The following is a 14,566-nucleotide window of genomic DNA, read 5'->3' on the forward strand; positions in this document are numbered from 1 at the left end:
TCCATGACAGCAAGCAGACAGCGTAACGCTCCCAAGGTCCACAGCAGACAGCAGGACAGGGCACCGCGGCTGGAAGGCCGGCTGGCATCAACAAAACCCCAAAAAAGTCCCACATACAACCCAACATACAAGGAAAACACAAAACCCACCCAAAACCTCCCCAGGGGATCGTCCCATCCAACCCCGGGAAGAAAAGAAAACTCCCAAATGCAAAAACCCAACACAGCCCCAACTACACAATACAAACACAAATTCACAAAGAAAAATAACAAACAACCCCCCCCAGAACGATATGCAAGAAGACCTTTACTGCCAGTTCTAGGGGAGACAACCAAAGAGACAACCAAAACCGGAATCCCACAGAGGTCCCCAGGTTTACATGGAGGAGCAGCGCCCCCCAGAGGACCGTACCATCAACCCCAGGAGGCCATGTGATTTTATATATATAAAGAAAAGAAAACAACACAAAAACATCCAGCCAAACCCTCCAACACACAACAGAAATGGCATGAACATATTCTTGAGTTAGCATCTGGAGCTTTGTCTGCCCGTCTATGTAAAGAAGGATATTATAGAAACATATTATAACATTTACTTTGTTTATTACACATTTGATTTTTTTTAATCACACTTTATTGTTCATTATGAGCAAAATTTTGAAAGTAATTTATTTATTACCTTATGTACCTCATTCACCGAACTTAGTACTCTGTCCGTTGGAAACGATGGATTTGCAACAGAAGTACCCGACCGTGCTGGCAGTCAGGAGCATAACACTGCACCATATTCCTATTTAAATATCTTAAAAAAAACAAAACAATAATAATAATTAACATATATCACATTACAATCTTAGAAACAGGTTAATTATGATCTTTTCATTCTTATCGGTAGATAACGCGAAACCACATCTTTGTAAAGAAAATATATATTAAGTGAGTCATATCCAATTAATTTCACATATTTTGCTAAGTATTTAATAGTAAAATAGCAAATAAACACTACTTTAAAACCTACTTTTGCACTCTTTACCCGCAGCAACGCACTCCCGCTGGTCAATTGTTTTAGGCTGCAGTGGCTTCTGGGAATGCGTAGTTTTTTGAAACCAGGAAGTGAAATATGTGTTATACCTGGCCTTTTTTAATTTTTGACTTATTTTAAATAAATGATAGCCGTTTTGGTCACGAGTACCCACGTAGCTGATTAGCCTTCACGTATCTGTATATGCTTAATATTAGCATTGTTTCAGAACGCCTATGGCCAAAATGAATGGAGAATTTACTTCTGGCACCAGTCTGCTCTTAGAGGGTGGCGGTCACTTTTGAGCTCCATGGGTCAGCACCTTTATTCCTGCATACATCTGGAGTTTGGTCAGGAAGGGCATCTGGTGTAACAACGTGTCAAATCAGCAGCACATCCATTCTGGATCGGTTGTGGACACCTTGAGCAAAATGGGAGTGGTCAAAATAATTATCATTTTTCAGTGAAGGATAGCCTTTTCTGAAAGTCTAGCAACTTGTTTGTTGGAAATCTATTTAAATATGAAGTTGTGTTTGTTATATTCTGATCGGAGCGCCTTGGGGCAACTGTTGTTGTGATTTGGCGCTATACAAGAAAAAAGTTGATTGATTGATTGATTGATCCAGTATTTAACAAGCTGCAGTGTGAGTGTGGTGAACATTAACATGACCTGCAGGACTGCAACTACTGGTACATTTCATGATGTTGCAAAGCAATGTGAGTCTGTGTAATGAATGAGATGACGCTTGTCGTCGTCGCCGTCATTGTTATGCGCGTGGACCCTACATCGAAGTTTTCTCCAAGCACTGTAGTTTCACATAGTGTGGACATGGAAATTACATATGCGGCAGCATCTTTTTTTTTGGATGATTACTAGATGATGCGTTGTTCTTATCCTATACCCATGCATATGTTTGGTGTAAAAACCTGATTTTTGACAAAAACTTTGACGTTGGCTATAACTTTTATACTTTATGCAATACAGTTTTCATATTCACTGAAAGTATATTATTGAATTATGGCCCTGTGATTAAGGCAAACAAAACAAACTTCTGTTGATGTTTAAAAAGTTATAAAATGTTTATAAAACTCTGTTATAACAGAGACTGAGCAAGTTAGGCAGCAGGCGAAGCCATACTGTGCTTCTGGTTACAGTATAGTCAGGGTAAAACTTAAATTCAATATAAATTCAACACATATGATATGGAGTTGCATCAGGAAGGGCATCTGGTGTAAAACCTGTGCAAAATCAACATGCAGATCCACCTCAGACCCGAAGGGACTTACCTTATATAAACACACTCATCAATTTTGACCTAATTGGTACCACTTAAGGGGATTAAACAACAGTTATAATCCAGCCTCAGTGTACCATAGCCTACCCAAAATGTATGATAGCCATCCCAGGGTGGTATCTATAGTCAGGTAGGGGGTCAGTGAAAGGTTTCACGGGGGTCAGAATTTAAAAATGGTCCAATCATGTTGAAAACTATACCACATTGTGTTCAGCCTATGACTAAACATTATGGAGTTATGGGGTAAAAACAGCAAGAATGGTGACAAAAGTCCATTTCAGTTTGTACATGGGTCAAAAGTTAAAATTGCTTTAATTTTGGAAAAAAAGTGGTGCAAATTATTGTTTGAACTAATATGATTAATAAATGGAATAGTGGAATGGAATAGGGCTGGGAGCTGGTCCACGTCCCAGCTGCCCTGTTAACTTTGGTCATTCGTTGTCACCTTTCTGTCCGACTCCATGATCACAGACGCGGCTTCCTATGCGAGACTGGCCCTTGTCCCGCATGTAGCATCTTGGCTTAGCTTAGCTTATATTAGTACCATGCGATCCTGAGGCACAATCCACAAACACGTCCAGTTCCATGCTTTCGGGAGAGGAAACACATGTTGTTCTCCTTGCCACGTGAATGGAAGGAATAAAATCCGTGGTTAGATCTATGATTTGAAGACCATTTATGCAGTCTACCCCAGAGGCAGTCAAAAAAAAAAAAAACCCTCTCACATTCCTCCTTAAAATATTATCTTTGGAAAATCTGTCCATCTATAAAAGATATTTTAGTGCATGCTCCAGGGATGGGAATCACCCACCGATCTGCAGTTTCCCAACTTTTGGGATTCATTTTGGCACCTGTCAATATCATTTCAAATCCAGTGAGAAAAAAATTGAAGTGGGATGTGATGTGTTTGTGACAGTTCTTACATTAGCCACCTGGCATCGGTGTTACTCTGAGCAGCATGGGGTGCACAAGAGGCTTGACGGAAGTTTGAAAACTGTGCGCGTTCTTTATTTGTAATGCAAACAGTGTGCTAGTGTGCAGATGTTAATGACTAAATTAAAGTTATTGCACAAGACACAAAATGCAAATAAGCTGCTTCTTGTTACCATTGAGCAGATGATCATAGGTGAGGTAAATGAGCAATGTATTTTAACATTTGTAAAATAATAGCCTTACCTTTCCAGCTTAGCCGAGCTGACCTGTTGCTGTTATTCTTGTCACACACAGCCCAAACAAATAGCGTGCCAAGTAATATGAAAGTTATATTTACTCTTTTCACTCCAGAGCCTAGCCCTTCCATTTGAGAGCATGATTTCTTAAATGTGTCCTCATTCAGACCTTCTTATGTGCTTTTCTGGCACCTTCTGCTCTGTAGTGTGAATCCCATTACATCATTCTGTATACAGGAGAAGCTTGTCAGACCTGTAGAAGGTCCCATCTTTTGTCCGTTGATGATAATGTAGTATTTTCATATGCAGATCACTTACGATGGTAAGATACAGATCTCTCAAACTAGTTACAAATGAATGAATTAATAACACAACTTACTGTTTGGAAAATCCTTGACAAATACCTTGCATAAAATATGAACTCACACTTCATTCTGATAGCTCAATGTAGGTTCACATTTTAGGTAGACACTGAATCTGCACTCAGTCATGTTTAGGGTACTAATGGTAGTGCAACACTGAGACACAGCTTGTATTTATTTATTTATTTATGTCTCCCTGCCTACTGTTATTTCTGAGTCATGGCAGACTTTTAGAATTTTCACTAACACCAGATATTATCCTGGCAATTAATCACACTGATCCTCTTTGAAGATTAAGACTACTGCAGTAAGCTCAGCTTGAGCTTTCCTTTGTTTCTGTTAAGCAAAAACACAGTTGTACACAATTGAAGACTGCCAGATGCTACATCTAGTTTTGTCATACGTTTTAGATTTGTGTGCAAGTTTGTGTGCGCCCTTAGCCCTCCCATCACTGCTGATATCTTGTCCATTTTAATGAGATCACATGCGTGTGTGCACAGAGTCAGGGATATCAAGTCTGCCAAGTCATAAATCACTCGTGGATCAGTCTGTCCCAAAACTTGGTGGTCCTGTTCTTTCTCCATCACCTCACTCTGATTGCACTGTATCAAAATTTGTTCATTGCATCTCTCTTCCCCGTCCTACCCCTTCTAGGGTAGCAGGAATATTGAGATATATGGTCTGTCTCTGAGTCTTAGGGTCTTAAATGACAGATTTTTGCTGTTTAAGTGGTTTCTTGTTGCTTTCCTAATTCTTTACAGATTTTGCTTAAAGTGGTTACAGTTACCTAAACCACTGCAACTGTATATACAGTGATTTAAACATACCTACATATCAATTTAATATTGCTAATAACCTATTTTTCCCAAATTGAGATTGTGAAACTGTACTGAAAAATGTTTTGAAATAGTTTTTACTTCCCCAAATGAGAAGTGATGTCAATCTTGAACAATGTGGCTCCTGTGGTTTTTGCAGTGCACAGTATGCTCTGCTTACATGTAGCTGCAGTGGCTGCTTTCGCCAGCCTCTCCTTCCTTCCCTCTCTGTTTCCACTTTCTCTGGTTTTGGAAAAGCAGAAATCATCTGGGTGGTAATAAAAGGCAGGTGCACATTTATGCCCTTGGAACACTCGCACTCATATCATCACAGATGGAAACAGAAGTGCAGTCACTCCTCATTGTGTAAGCTCCATTTGAAGGACTAGATAACAGACGTACATCACTAAAGGGGATTTTTGATTGTCTCTAAAGATGGGAAGAATTTGTTCTGTCTGCTTGAATAAACCAGATGGGCATAAAGAGTTTCCACTGGAACATTTGGCATCATGTACCCAGTTCACAATGTCAAATACAGTTTATTGCTAAGTAGGAATGGCTGATATTTCTAAAGATTTATCACTGTATGTGGTTATATCTGTCAAGGAGGTTATACTGAATTTCTTTGCCATTTGTTTGCCAGGTAATCAACAGAATATCTCATGTGTCCTGGTCCTGCTTTTGAACTTTGTTCCTGATTCCTTTGATCCTCATTAAGGGGCAGTTCCTGCCTTTGATCTTCAGTTCAGTTTATTTATATGATGCCCAGTCACAACATACAGTACTCTGTAAAGGTTTTAGGCATCCCAGGGTTATATTAAAAGTAGTGTTTGATGCCTCTCCCCCCACCCCCTCTTGTAATCGCATGTGAACACGAAATCAGTTCCAAAAAAAGTGAATACGAGGTCTGTGATGAAAAAAGCGGTCCTTTTTATTTTTTTCAAAAAATAAATGGATTTGATTCATATGTTTTTACGTCAAACAAGCTTGAACCCTCGTGTGCATGCGTGAGTTTTTTCACGCGTCGGTGACGTCATTCGCCTGTGGGCAGGCCTTGAGTGAGGAGTGCTCCACCCCGCCCGTCGGAATCTCTTTGTCTGAATAGCCGCTGCGTACGGCACGTGTTGCTTTATCAACATTTTCTGGACCTGTGAGGAATATCCGAGTGGACACTATTCGAGAAATTAAGCTGGTTTTCGGTGAAACGTTTACACGGCTGATGAGAGATTATGGGGTGTTTCTGTCGCTGTAAGGACTTCCCACGGAGCGTGACGTCGCGCAGGCGCTTCCAGGCACCGTCGTTGGCCTGTTTCGACCTAAAAACATTCTAATTTAAGGCTTAATTCACCCAGGACGTCGTGAGAGAACAGAGAAGATTCAGAACAGGCCGGCATGAGGACTTTATGCGAACATTCCATTGTTTAAGGACATTTTGTAATGAAAAGACGTGCGCGCAAATTCGCCGAGTCGTTTCCGTGACGACTCGGTGAATCTGTGTGCGCCGCGACAGGAAAAACACCTCCGCGTTGAAAACCATTTGTAAAATTCAGGCGGCTTTTGATGGCTTTCAACAAGTGAGTAACTGAGAAATTGTTTAACAGCTTGGGCGTGTTCCAGCTTGCCCGTTAAGGTTTCCAACGGAGGTGTTTTTCCTGTCGCGACCCCCCGCGGTCGGGTCCGGCCCGACATGCGACTCTGCCCGCACGTTCTTTCATTACAAAATGTCCGTTAACAATGGAATGTCCGAATAAACTCCTCATGCCTACTTCTTCTGAAAGTTCTCTGTTCTCTGACAACTTACTGGGTCAACAGAGCCTGAAATGTGGAAGTTTTCAACTTGAAACGGCGAGATGCTGCTGCCTCGAAGCACAGATTTGCCATCAGGCGCCGTGGGCCGTCCTTAAAGCGGACACTACCAGACCAAAATCTCTCATCAGCCGTTAAAATTTTTACCGAAAACCAGCTGAATTTATCGAATGGTGTCCACTCAGTTGTGCCTTACAGTTTTTGAAAAAATTTTTATCAAACAAAGCAGCAGTCTCTGAGCCATTCCTAAACAATGAAAAAACGACAAGAGGGTGGGCAACTCCTCACTCAAAGACTTCCCACAGGCGAATGACGTAACCGACAGGCGTGAAAAAACTCTCGCATGCCCACGAGGGTTCAAGCATGTCTGATGTAATCACACGTGATTCAAATCCATATGGTTTTTGAAAAAAATAATAAGGTCCGTTACTTTTATCACAGACCTCGTATGTGAGCTATGTATTTTTTATTCCATGGTGATGATGATAATTTCTTTGTATGTGTACTGGCCAGTAGAACACCACACAAACACAGTTGCAAAGATCATGCAATATTAAAATGATTGTAAAACACAATTTCTCATAGTTTGTCAAGTTTTTCTTAAAATGTCTTTTGAACTCCTGCGGCTTAAATACCTAAAAATTACATGTAAATAGAATCCAATTTTCTTATCAATTATCATCAGTGGTGGGCACAGTTCTGCTAATCCGCTAACCGCTAATAGCAAAGCTAACTTTTGTGTTAGCTCATTAGCTTTTCAGCTAACTTTGAAAACCATCTACAGACCAATTAACTTCCGCTAAATTTAGTTCTGATACCTTTTAGACCCCTAACATCTTTTTGCAGGCATAGTGAATAAAGCTTAACATCCATCCATCCATTTTCTTCCGCTTTATCCGGAGTCGGGTCCTGGGGGTAGCAGCTCAAGCAAAGCTGCCCAGACCTCCCAATCCACACACCTCCCCCAGCTCCTCCGGGGGAACCCCGAGGCGTTCCCAAGCCAGCCGAGAGACGTAGTCCCTCCAGTGTATCCTGGGTCTTCCCCGGGGCCTCCTCCCAATGGGACGTGCCCAGACGCTGCACCGATCCGTCTGTCGATCTCACGCTCCATCCGTCCCTCACTCGTGAACAAGACCCTGAGATACTTAAACTCCTCCACTTGAGGCAAGGACACTCCACCATCCTGAAGAGGGCAAGGCACCTTTTTCCGTTCGAGACCCATGGTCTCGGATTTGGAGGTGCTGATTTTCATCCCGGACGCTTCACACTTGGCTGCAAACCGCCCCAGTACATGCTGAAGGTCCTGATTTGATGAAGCCAACAGAACCACATCGTCCGCAAACAGCAGAGATAGGATTCTGTGGTTCCCAAACCGGACCCCCTCTACTCCCTGGCTGCGCCCAGAAATTCTGTCCATAAAGGTAATGAACAGAGCCAGTGATGAAGGGCAGCCCTGGCGGAGGCCATTGTGCACTGAAACAGGTTTGACTTACTACTGGCAATGCGAACCAAGCTCCTGCTGCAGTCGTGCAGGGACCGGATAGCCCTTAGCAAAGGATCCCGGACCCCGTTCCCCCGGAGCACCCCCCACAGGGTGCCCCGAGGGACATGGTCAGGCGCCTTCTCCAGATCCACAAAGCACATGTGGACTGGTTTGGCAAACTCCCATGAACCTTTGAGCACCCGATGGATGAACATGAGAGGAACACTGGTCCACTCGGACTCCATGTCTCCAACCTCCCCCGGGATCTGGGAGAAGCTCTCCCGGAGGTGGGAGTTGAAGACCTCACTGACACAGGGTTCCACCAGTCGTTCCCAGCAGAACCTCACGATACGTTCGGGCTTTCTCCCCTCCCAAGCCGGATCCAACTCACGACCAGGTGGTGATCGGTCGACAGCTCAGCCCCTCTCTTCACTCGAGTGTCCGAGACACGTGGCCGAAGTTCACATGATACAACTACAAAGTCGATCATCGACCTCCGGCTCAGGGTGTCCTGGTGCCAATGCACTTATGGACACGCTTGTGCTCGAACATGTTGTTGGTGATGGACAAACTGTGACTAGCACAGAAGTCCAACAACTGAACACCACTCAGGTTCAGATTGGGGAGGCCGTACTTCCCAATCACCCCCCTCCAGGGCTCACTGTCGCAGCCCACGTGGGCGTTGAAATCCCCCAGGAGAACAGTGGAGTCCCCAGTCAGAGCACTATCTAGTACCCCTCTCAGGGACTCCAAGAAGGTCGGGTATTCTGCACTGCCGCTTGGCCCGTAGGCCGAGACAACAGTGAGAGACCTGTCCCCGACCCGAAGGTGTAGGGACGTGACCCTCTCGTTCCACCGGGGTGAACTCCAACACATGGCAACTGAGCTGGGGAGCAATAAGCAATGCTACCCCAGCTCTCCGCCTCCTCTCGTGGGGTGACGGCCAGAAAAAGTGGAGCGTCCAGCCCCTCTCAGGAGTTGGGTACCGGGAGCCCAAGCTGTGCGTGGAGGTGAGCCCGACTATCTCTAGTCGGTATCGCTCAACCTCCCGCACAAGTTCAGGCCCCCCCCCCAGCGAGGTGATGTTCAGCCAGGGGCTGTTAGCGCGAAACCGGGCCGCCGGGCCACCCGCCCTCGACTGCCAACCCAATCCTCTCTGCACCCTGACCCCTATGGCCCCCTCTGCAGGTGGTAAACCCACAGGAGGGCGGGCCCACGTCGCTCTTTTGGGCTGAGCCCGGCCGGGCCCTGTGGGGTAAGTCCCGACTGCCAGGCGCTCGCACGCGAGCCCTAGACCTGGCTCCAGGGTGGGGCCTCGGCTCCGCCATACCGGGCGACGTCTCGGTCCTTGATGTTGTACTGGTCATGGGCGTTCTGAACTGCACTTAGTATGACCTGTCACCTAGGACCTGTTTGCCTTAATGAGACCCTACCAGGGGCACAAAGCCCCCGACAACATAGCTCCTAGGATCATTCGGGTGACGCAAACTCCCCCACCACGATAAGGTGGCAGTTCGAGGGGGAGTAAAGCTTAACATTTTTAAAACTTTTGTAAAGCCTGAAATCATACATTTTAGTTCCTATCTGTTACATGTTTTGTAGCGACAGACAGCTATGAGAGATAGAGCTCAGTCCTATGAGAAAGGAAGAGAAGGCTACCAGACAGAAAGGAGAGAAGAAAAAAGTCACTTTATTTCACAGACATGCAGTCTTGCAGACATGTGCAGGAGACGTGCACAGCAAGCAGTGTGATTTATGATTAAAATTTTAAGGACTATAGGACTGTGATTAAAATTTTAAACAAACTAATTCCAGAGAATTATGAAATTAACGTTCACCCTCTGTATTTTACAAAGTGAACATACAGCTATATGTTTTAGTTTTAAAGTAATGCACTAATTTTGACGGTTTGAGCATGTACAAACACCATTTCCAAAAGGCATTATGGATGGGAAAATGAGCTTCCTGTCATCGGTGGTTGGTCAGTTTATATATATGTAAAAACCAACACACAAGTTACTGTAACGTGTGTTGGTTTTTACAAATAAATCTATATTTCTAAATATGTCTTTTTTTCATTTGTAAAAAATGCAATTTGAAAACTAAAACTTCTGTTTGTGATTCAGCACTTAGAGCAAATGTGTGGCAATTGATATTCACACTGCCATTAACACTGCCATCTAGTGCATTGGAGTGTGAATACCAGTTGCCACACATTCACTATAAGTGCTGACAATCGCGCTGATCGTACCTGCACTGTGAAACTTTTCTCAGTCCATCTTATAGTGCAGCAGATAACTGAAACAATTGTGCAAATGGTGATTGGAGCACCAAATTCGGCAAGTTTTAGTTGCTCCAATTTTGGTAAAAAGTAGTCCAAATTATTGGTTGAACTAATAGAATTAATAAATGGAATAGTTTTGACTATGTTGAATGCTTCGTCTCCAAAGTAAAGGTCAAACAATGTTGATGTCCATTGGATTCTATGACATGTCACATATGTTACCCTGTAACGTGATAACTAAGCATGACATATGGTGCAAACTATTCCTTTTTAACACCCTATTAACTCAATCAGTAATTTGCATCACTTTTTACAAAAATTAGAGCAACTTTATCTTTTGACTCCTGTACAAACTGAAATTGACCTTTGTCACCATTCTTGCTGTTTTTAACCATAACTCCAGAACATTCCATCACAGATAGCTTAAACTATACCTTTTTGGGATCTTTATGATCAGACAAATAATGTGATATAGTTTTCAATATAATTGGAGCATCTTTTAATTTTGACCCCTGTGTAATTCTTCAATTAACCCCTACCTGGCTGCCTAATGAAAATTCAAGTGGCCAGTCGATTATTTTCAAAAGAGTAATGTCTAAGGAATATTTGTGATGAATTTGGTGCTTCTATCACCATTTGCACGATTCCTCTGTAACTATCCTGTTATCTGCTGCATTATTATCAACATTCTCCCTCTGTTGCACATAGAATTCAATATGGATACATTACAGCAGTAACTGGGTCCCCACACACATACTTCATGAATTTTCTGACCAATCTGATGCGTTGTTTATAATTTTTTTTATTTTAGTGGTTTATTAATTATCAAAAACAAAAAAAAAACTCATAAGAAGGGTGGGAAGTGCATGTTTTTAGTATATTTTATCAGTTAAAATAAGAATTATTTCTAAGCTAGCCCCTCTTTAAAAAGGGACAGTTTCCCTAATAAGAGCCTTTTTAACAAACAAACTAAATTTCTGCAAGTGAACGATAACTGGAGGGTTTTCCCATCTGAATCAGAAGCTCAAAGTGCTTTACAGTGATGCCACACATTTACCCATACACTTACACACACTCATGCCAATGTCGGCATGCTGCCATGCAAGGTGCTCAAAAAAAATCCAAGCAAACAGGTTGATTTTGCCCTGTAATTTCCGACGGTACATGAACACAGCAGCAGCCTCAGCACTCACAAACCGGCTTCTGCACTGAGTGAAAACAATACATTCAGCTGCTCGAACGAAGTCAAACTAAACAATGTTACAAAAACTAAACAAAGGATTAAAAAAAGTCAAGAAGGACAGCAAAACGAAACACTGACAAATTGAGGTGTTCGTTGCTCTTCGTTAAAATTTTTCAACAGTTTAAAAATCCTGACTGTCACCTGCAGGAACAAAGCTGCTCGAAGGTTAAACGATGCCAATGAAAGTCAATCAAAGTCCAGATTTCTTGTTTTGTCAGGGCTTCGTTGCCCTTCATTAAGTGCCGTGTGACTGGGCCATAAGGGCCCTTTGTGATTTTCCAGTCTGACAAGAATTTGAACTGATCTTCTGGTGTCGTTCCCACCGCTTTACCTCCCAAGGAGATCACTTTTGAACTATTCATGCTGCATGCATGAATTTTTAAGGGAAGAATTTAAACTTAGATGTTGGCCTGCAGCTGCATATTTGCAAAGGCTTTATTATGTCTTGCAGAACATTATATTATAAATTCTTTCATGATTTGAGTCCACTAATTTGTATGGGAAAGGATGCACATCTCTATAAATCTTGGCCCAGAACATTGTTCAGTTAACTCTCTTCATCTTAATCACATTGCACAAACATTTGCTGCACTGAGTTATAGTTAAGAGCACAGAACACGAAATGTGATTGTTTTTGAAGTAATCACGAGTGAAACTGCATGTCACATTAATGGTTATAAAAAGTTTTATTTAGCTCACTGTTTGTCTCTTTGCTCTCCAAATCCTCTTTAAGTAGCTTGGGTTGAGATGGAGTGTTTATGTGAGGTCAGTTAATTTGGACTAAGTGCTTATTAAGCGCATTAAGTGGCGTAAACACAGTTCACATATTGTCTTTGTGTGCGCCAGCTGACTCAGAGTTGGATTGGTCCAGTTTTTGTCCATGCGTGGTAACAGTCTGGTGAAACGTGGGTGGAGCAGATGATGAATGATCCTCCTGTTGCAATGATCAAAGACTGATGACACAAAGTCAGTGTCACTTTATTTATTTCTCTCTCTTGGCTCTGTTTTTTCTTCCCTCTCTTCCTTCCTGTAATGCTTGGCTGTTCCCACCGCACAAGTCAAGAGGATACACGTGTGCATGTGTAACTTCCTAGGTGAGCCATTTTATTCGTTCCAGTGGCCATGCTCTCAGGCCTTCCTCCATCCTTCTCTTCTCCTCTTTCTAATTTTTCCATCCTTCCATCTGTGCGTATTTGGGACGGCCAAACCACAGCCTGTCTCATTCATTAATCATCATAAGTGAGAAGGAACCGAGGGAGCAGTCAGGCGATGGAGAGGAAACAGAAAGGTGGCAGGAATGACAAGTGCAGGACATCGGATGTTAAACATGTAACTTAAAACCTGCAGAAAATTACAGATCTGTGATCAAGCTGACAAAATGATAACCACCGCTCTGCCATACTCATTATTTACATGTATTATATGCAGCATTAGGCCAAGCGTCCTTAAAGGGGTCCTTAAAGCTGTACTAACAGACCTTATTCTCTGTGAAGCCCGTACAATTTTCACCGAAAGCCAGATAAATTTTTCAAATGGTTTCCAGGTGCCAGTCTCTAACAGCTTCTGAAAAAATTCTGATGGAAAAAAGTCCATTTAATTCCACCATTTCCAGACAATGAAAATCCGACGAGGGGGCGGGACCACTCCTTCCACAAGGCGTGCTCACAGGCGAATGATGTCACTGACAGGGGTGGAAAAACTCACGCATGCGCACGAGGGTTCAAGGATGTCTGACGTAAAAACATATGAATGAAATCCATATAGTTTTTGAAAAAAAATAAAAAGGACCGTTACTTTATTGACAGACGTCGTACACAGGGAACATTCTTGGGAGACAGACGAACAAGTTCAAAGATGGCTAACTTTGACATATTTTAAGGGGTCAAAAGGTCACATTCTGTTTCCTATTTTATGCTCATACGACTGAGGGTATTTTAGCATTACATTGTATTTCTTGTTTTTGTGTGTGGGAGGTATAATAACTGCGTATTAAAATGGTGTCCGTCTCTTTTTTCAGATCCCGTTCTCGCTGGTGCAATTTCCACTTTGGGAATATTTAAAGGTATGTCTGTCACTAAATGTTTGTCCAACACTTTATTCACTTGTGTGTTTATTATTGTTCTGTTTCCTTTCTCCTTAATGAGTCTTGGTTATAAATCCCCAGTAAAGTTTGAACACCGTACCCGTTTTGCCGTGTGTCACTGTGGCCATAGAAAAACAGACCTTGTGTGCTCTGGTTTAATGGGTTGTCACAGCTACCGACAATCCAACCTTCAGTTTATCACCAGCACATCCACTCCTGCATATCTCTCCTCTTTGCAGCATTTTTCATCTCTCTCTCTCTCTCTCGTAATGTCTTTCTCTCTGTCCGTTCCTTCGGCTCGGCCTCCCTCTCGCTGTGTGGCTCTGATCGCATAAAAAGTCATTTCTCTTTGAAAAAGACGGCGTATTGTTGAAGTGACATCATGTCTCAAGGGTGCGAGAGGCGGACAGTGAAACATTCCATCAACGCTGGGAGCTAATGGTCAAGCTGGGACGAACAGTACGCAACACAGCTGTGCATGTGCGTGTCTGCGAATTCATGAGCTTCAGTTTGTTGTTCACAAGTGTCTCTTTGTCTCAGTCAGACTCTCTCTCTCTCTCTCTCTCTCTCTCTCTCTCTCTCTCTCCCTCTCCCCACACCATCTGGACATATCCTTTGGTGGAGAGCTGGAATCTTTGCTCTCCTCCTCCTTCTCCTCCCTCCCCCCCTTCCTCCTCACTTTACTCCTCTTCTCCGTCCAGATGTTGCAGAACTATCACCCCCTTTATGAACTAACATTTGTTCACCCACAATTAGAGGCAGGAGTTAAAGGCTGAGAAGGTAAAATTGCCTCTTCACTTGTTTTTACGGCCTACTTTCCCTTCGAATGACCACCAGGTTGTTCAGAGACTTTAATGAACGAGACGAGATTCTGATTAAAAAAGAAGAAAAGCCACAGTGAAGCAATCTGAGAGCATACGTGTGTGTGGCATTCTCACTCAAGGATGGCCCATCTGCTCTGTGGGATAATGTGCTGCGTTATGGCTTTTTTATTCCACACAGAGCC

General features: G+C 43.0%; 1 protein-coding gene across 2 annotated transcripts in view; it reads left to right on the plus strand.

Annotated features, from left to right (window-relative positions):
- slc25a26 (solute carrier family 25 member 26) overlaps positions 1-14,566 on the plus strand; it is a 259,040-nt gene that overhangs the window by 127,902 nt on the left and 116,572 nt on the right. For both annotated transcript variants that reach the window (XM_034167165.1, XM_034167166.1), the window contains one exon: positions 13,495-13,539. In XM_034167165.1, the coding sequence (XP_034023056.1) occupies positions 13,495-13,539 (45 nt within the window). The remainder of the gene's footprint in view (positions 1-13,494; positions 13,540-14,566) is intronic.

Source organism: Thalassophryne amazonica, chromosome 3 (genome assembly GCF_902500255.1).
Source record: "Thalassophryne amazonica chromosome 3, fThaAma1.1, whole genome shotgun sequence".
Classification (NCBI taxonomy): domain Eukaryota; kingdom Metazoa; phylum Chordata; class Actinopteri; order Batrachoidiformes; family Batrachoididae; genus Thalassophryne; species Thalassophryne amazonica.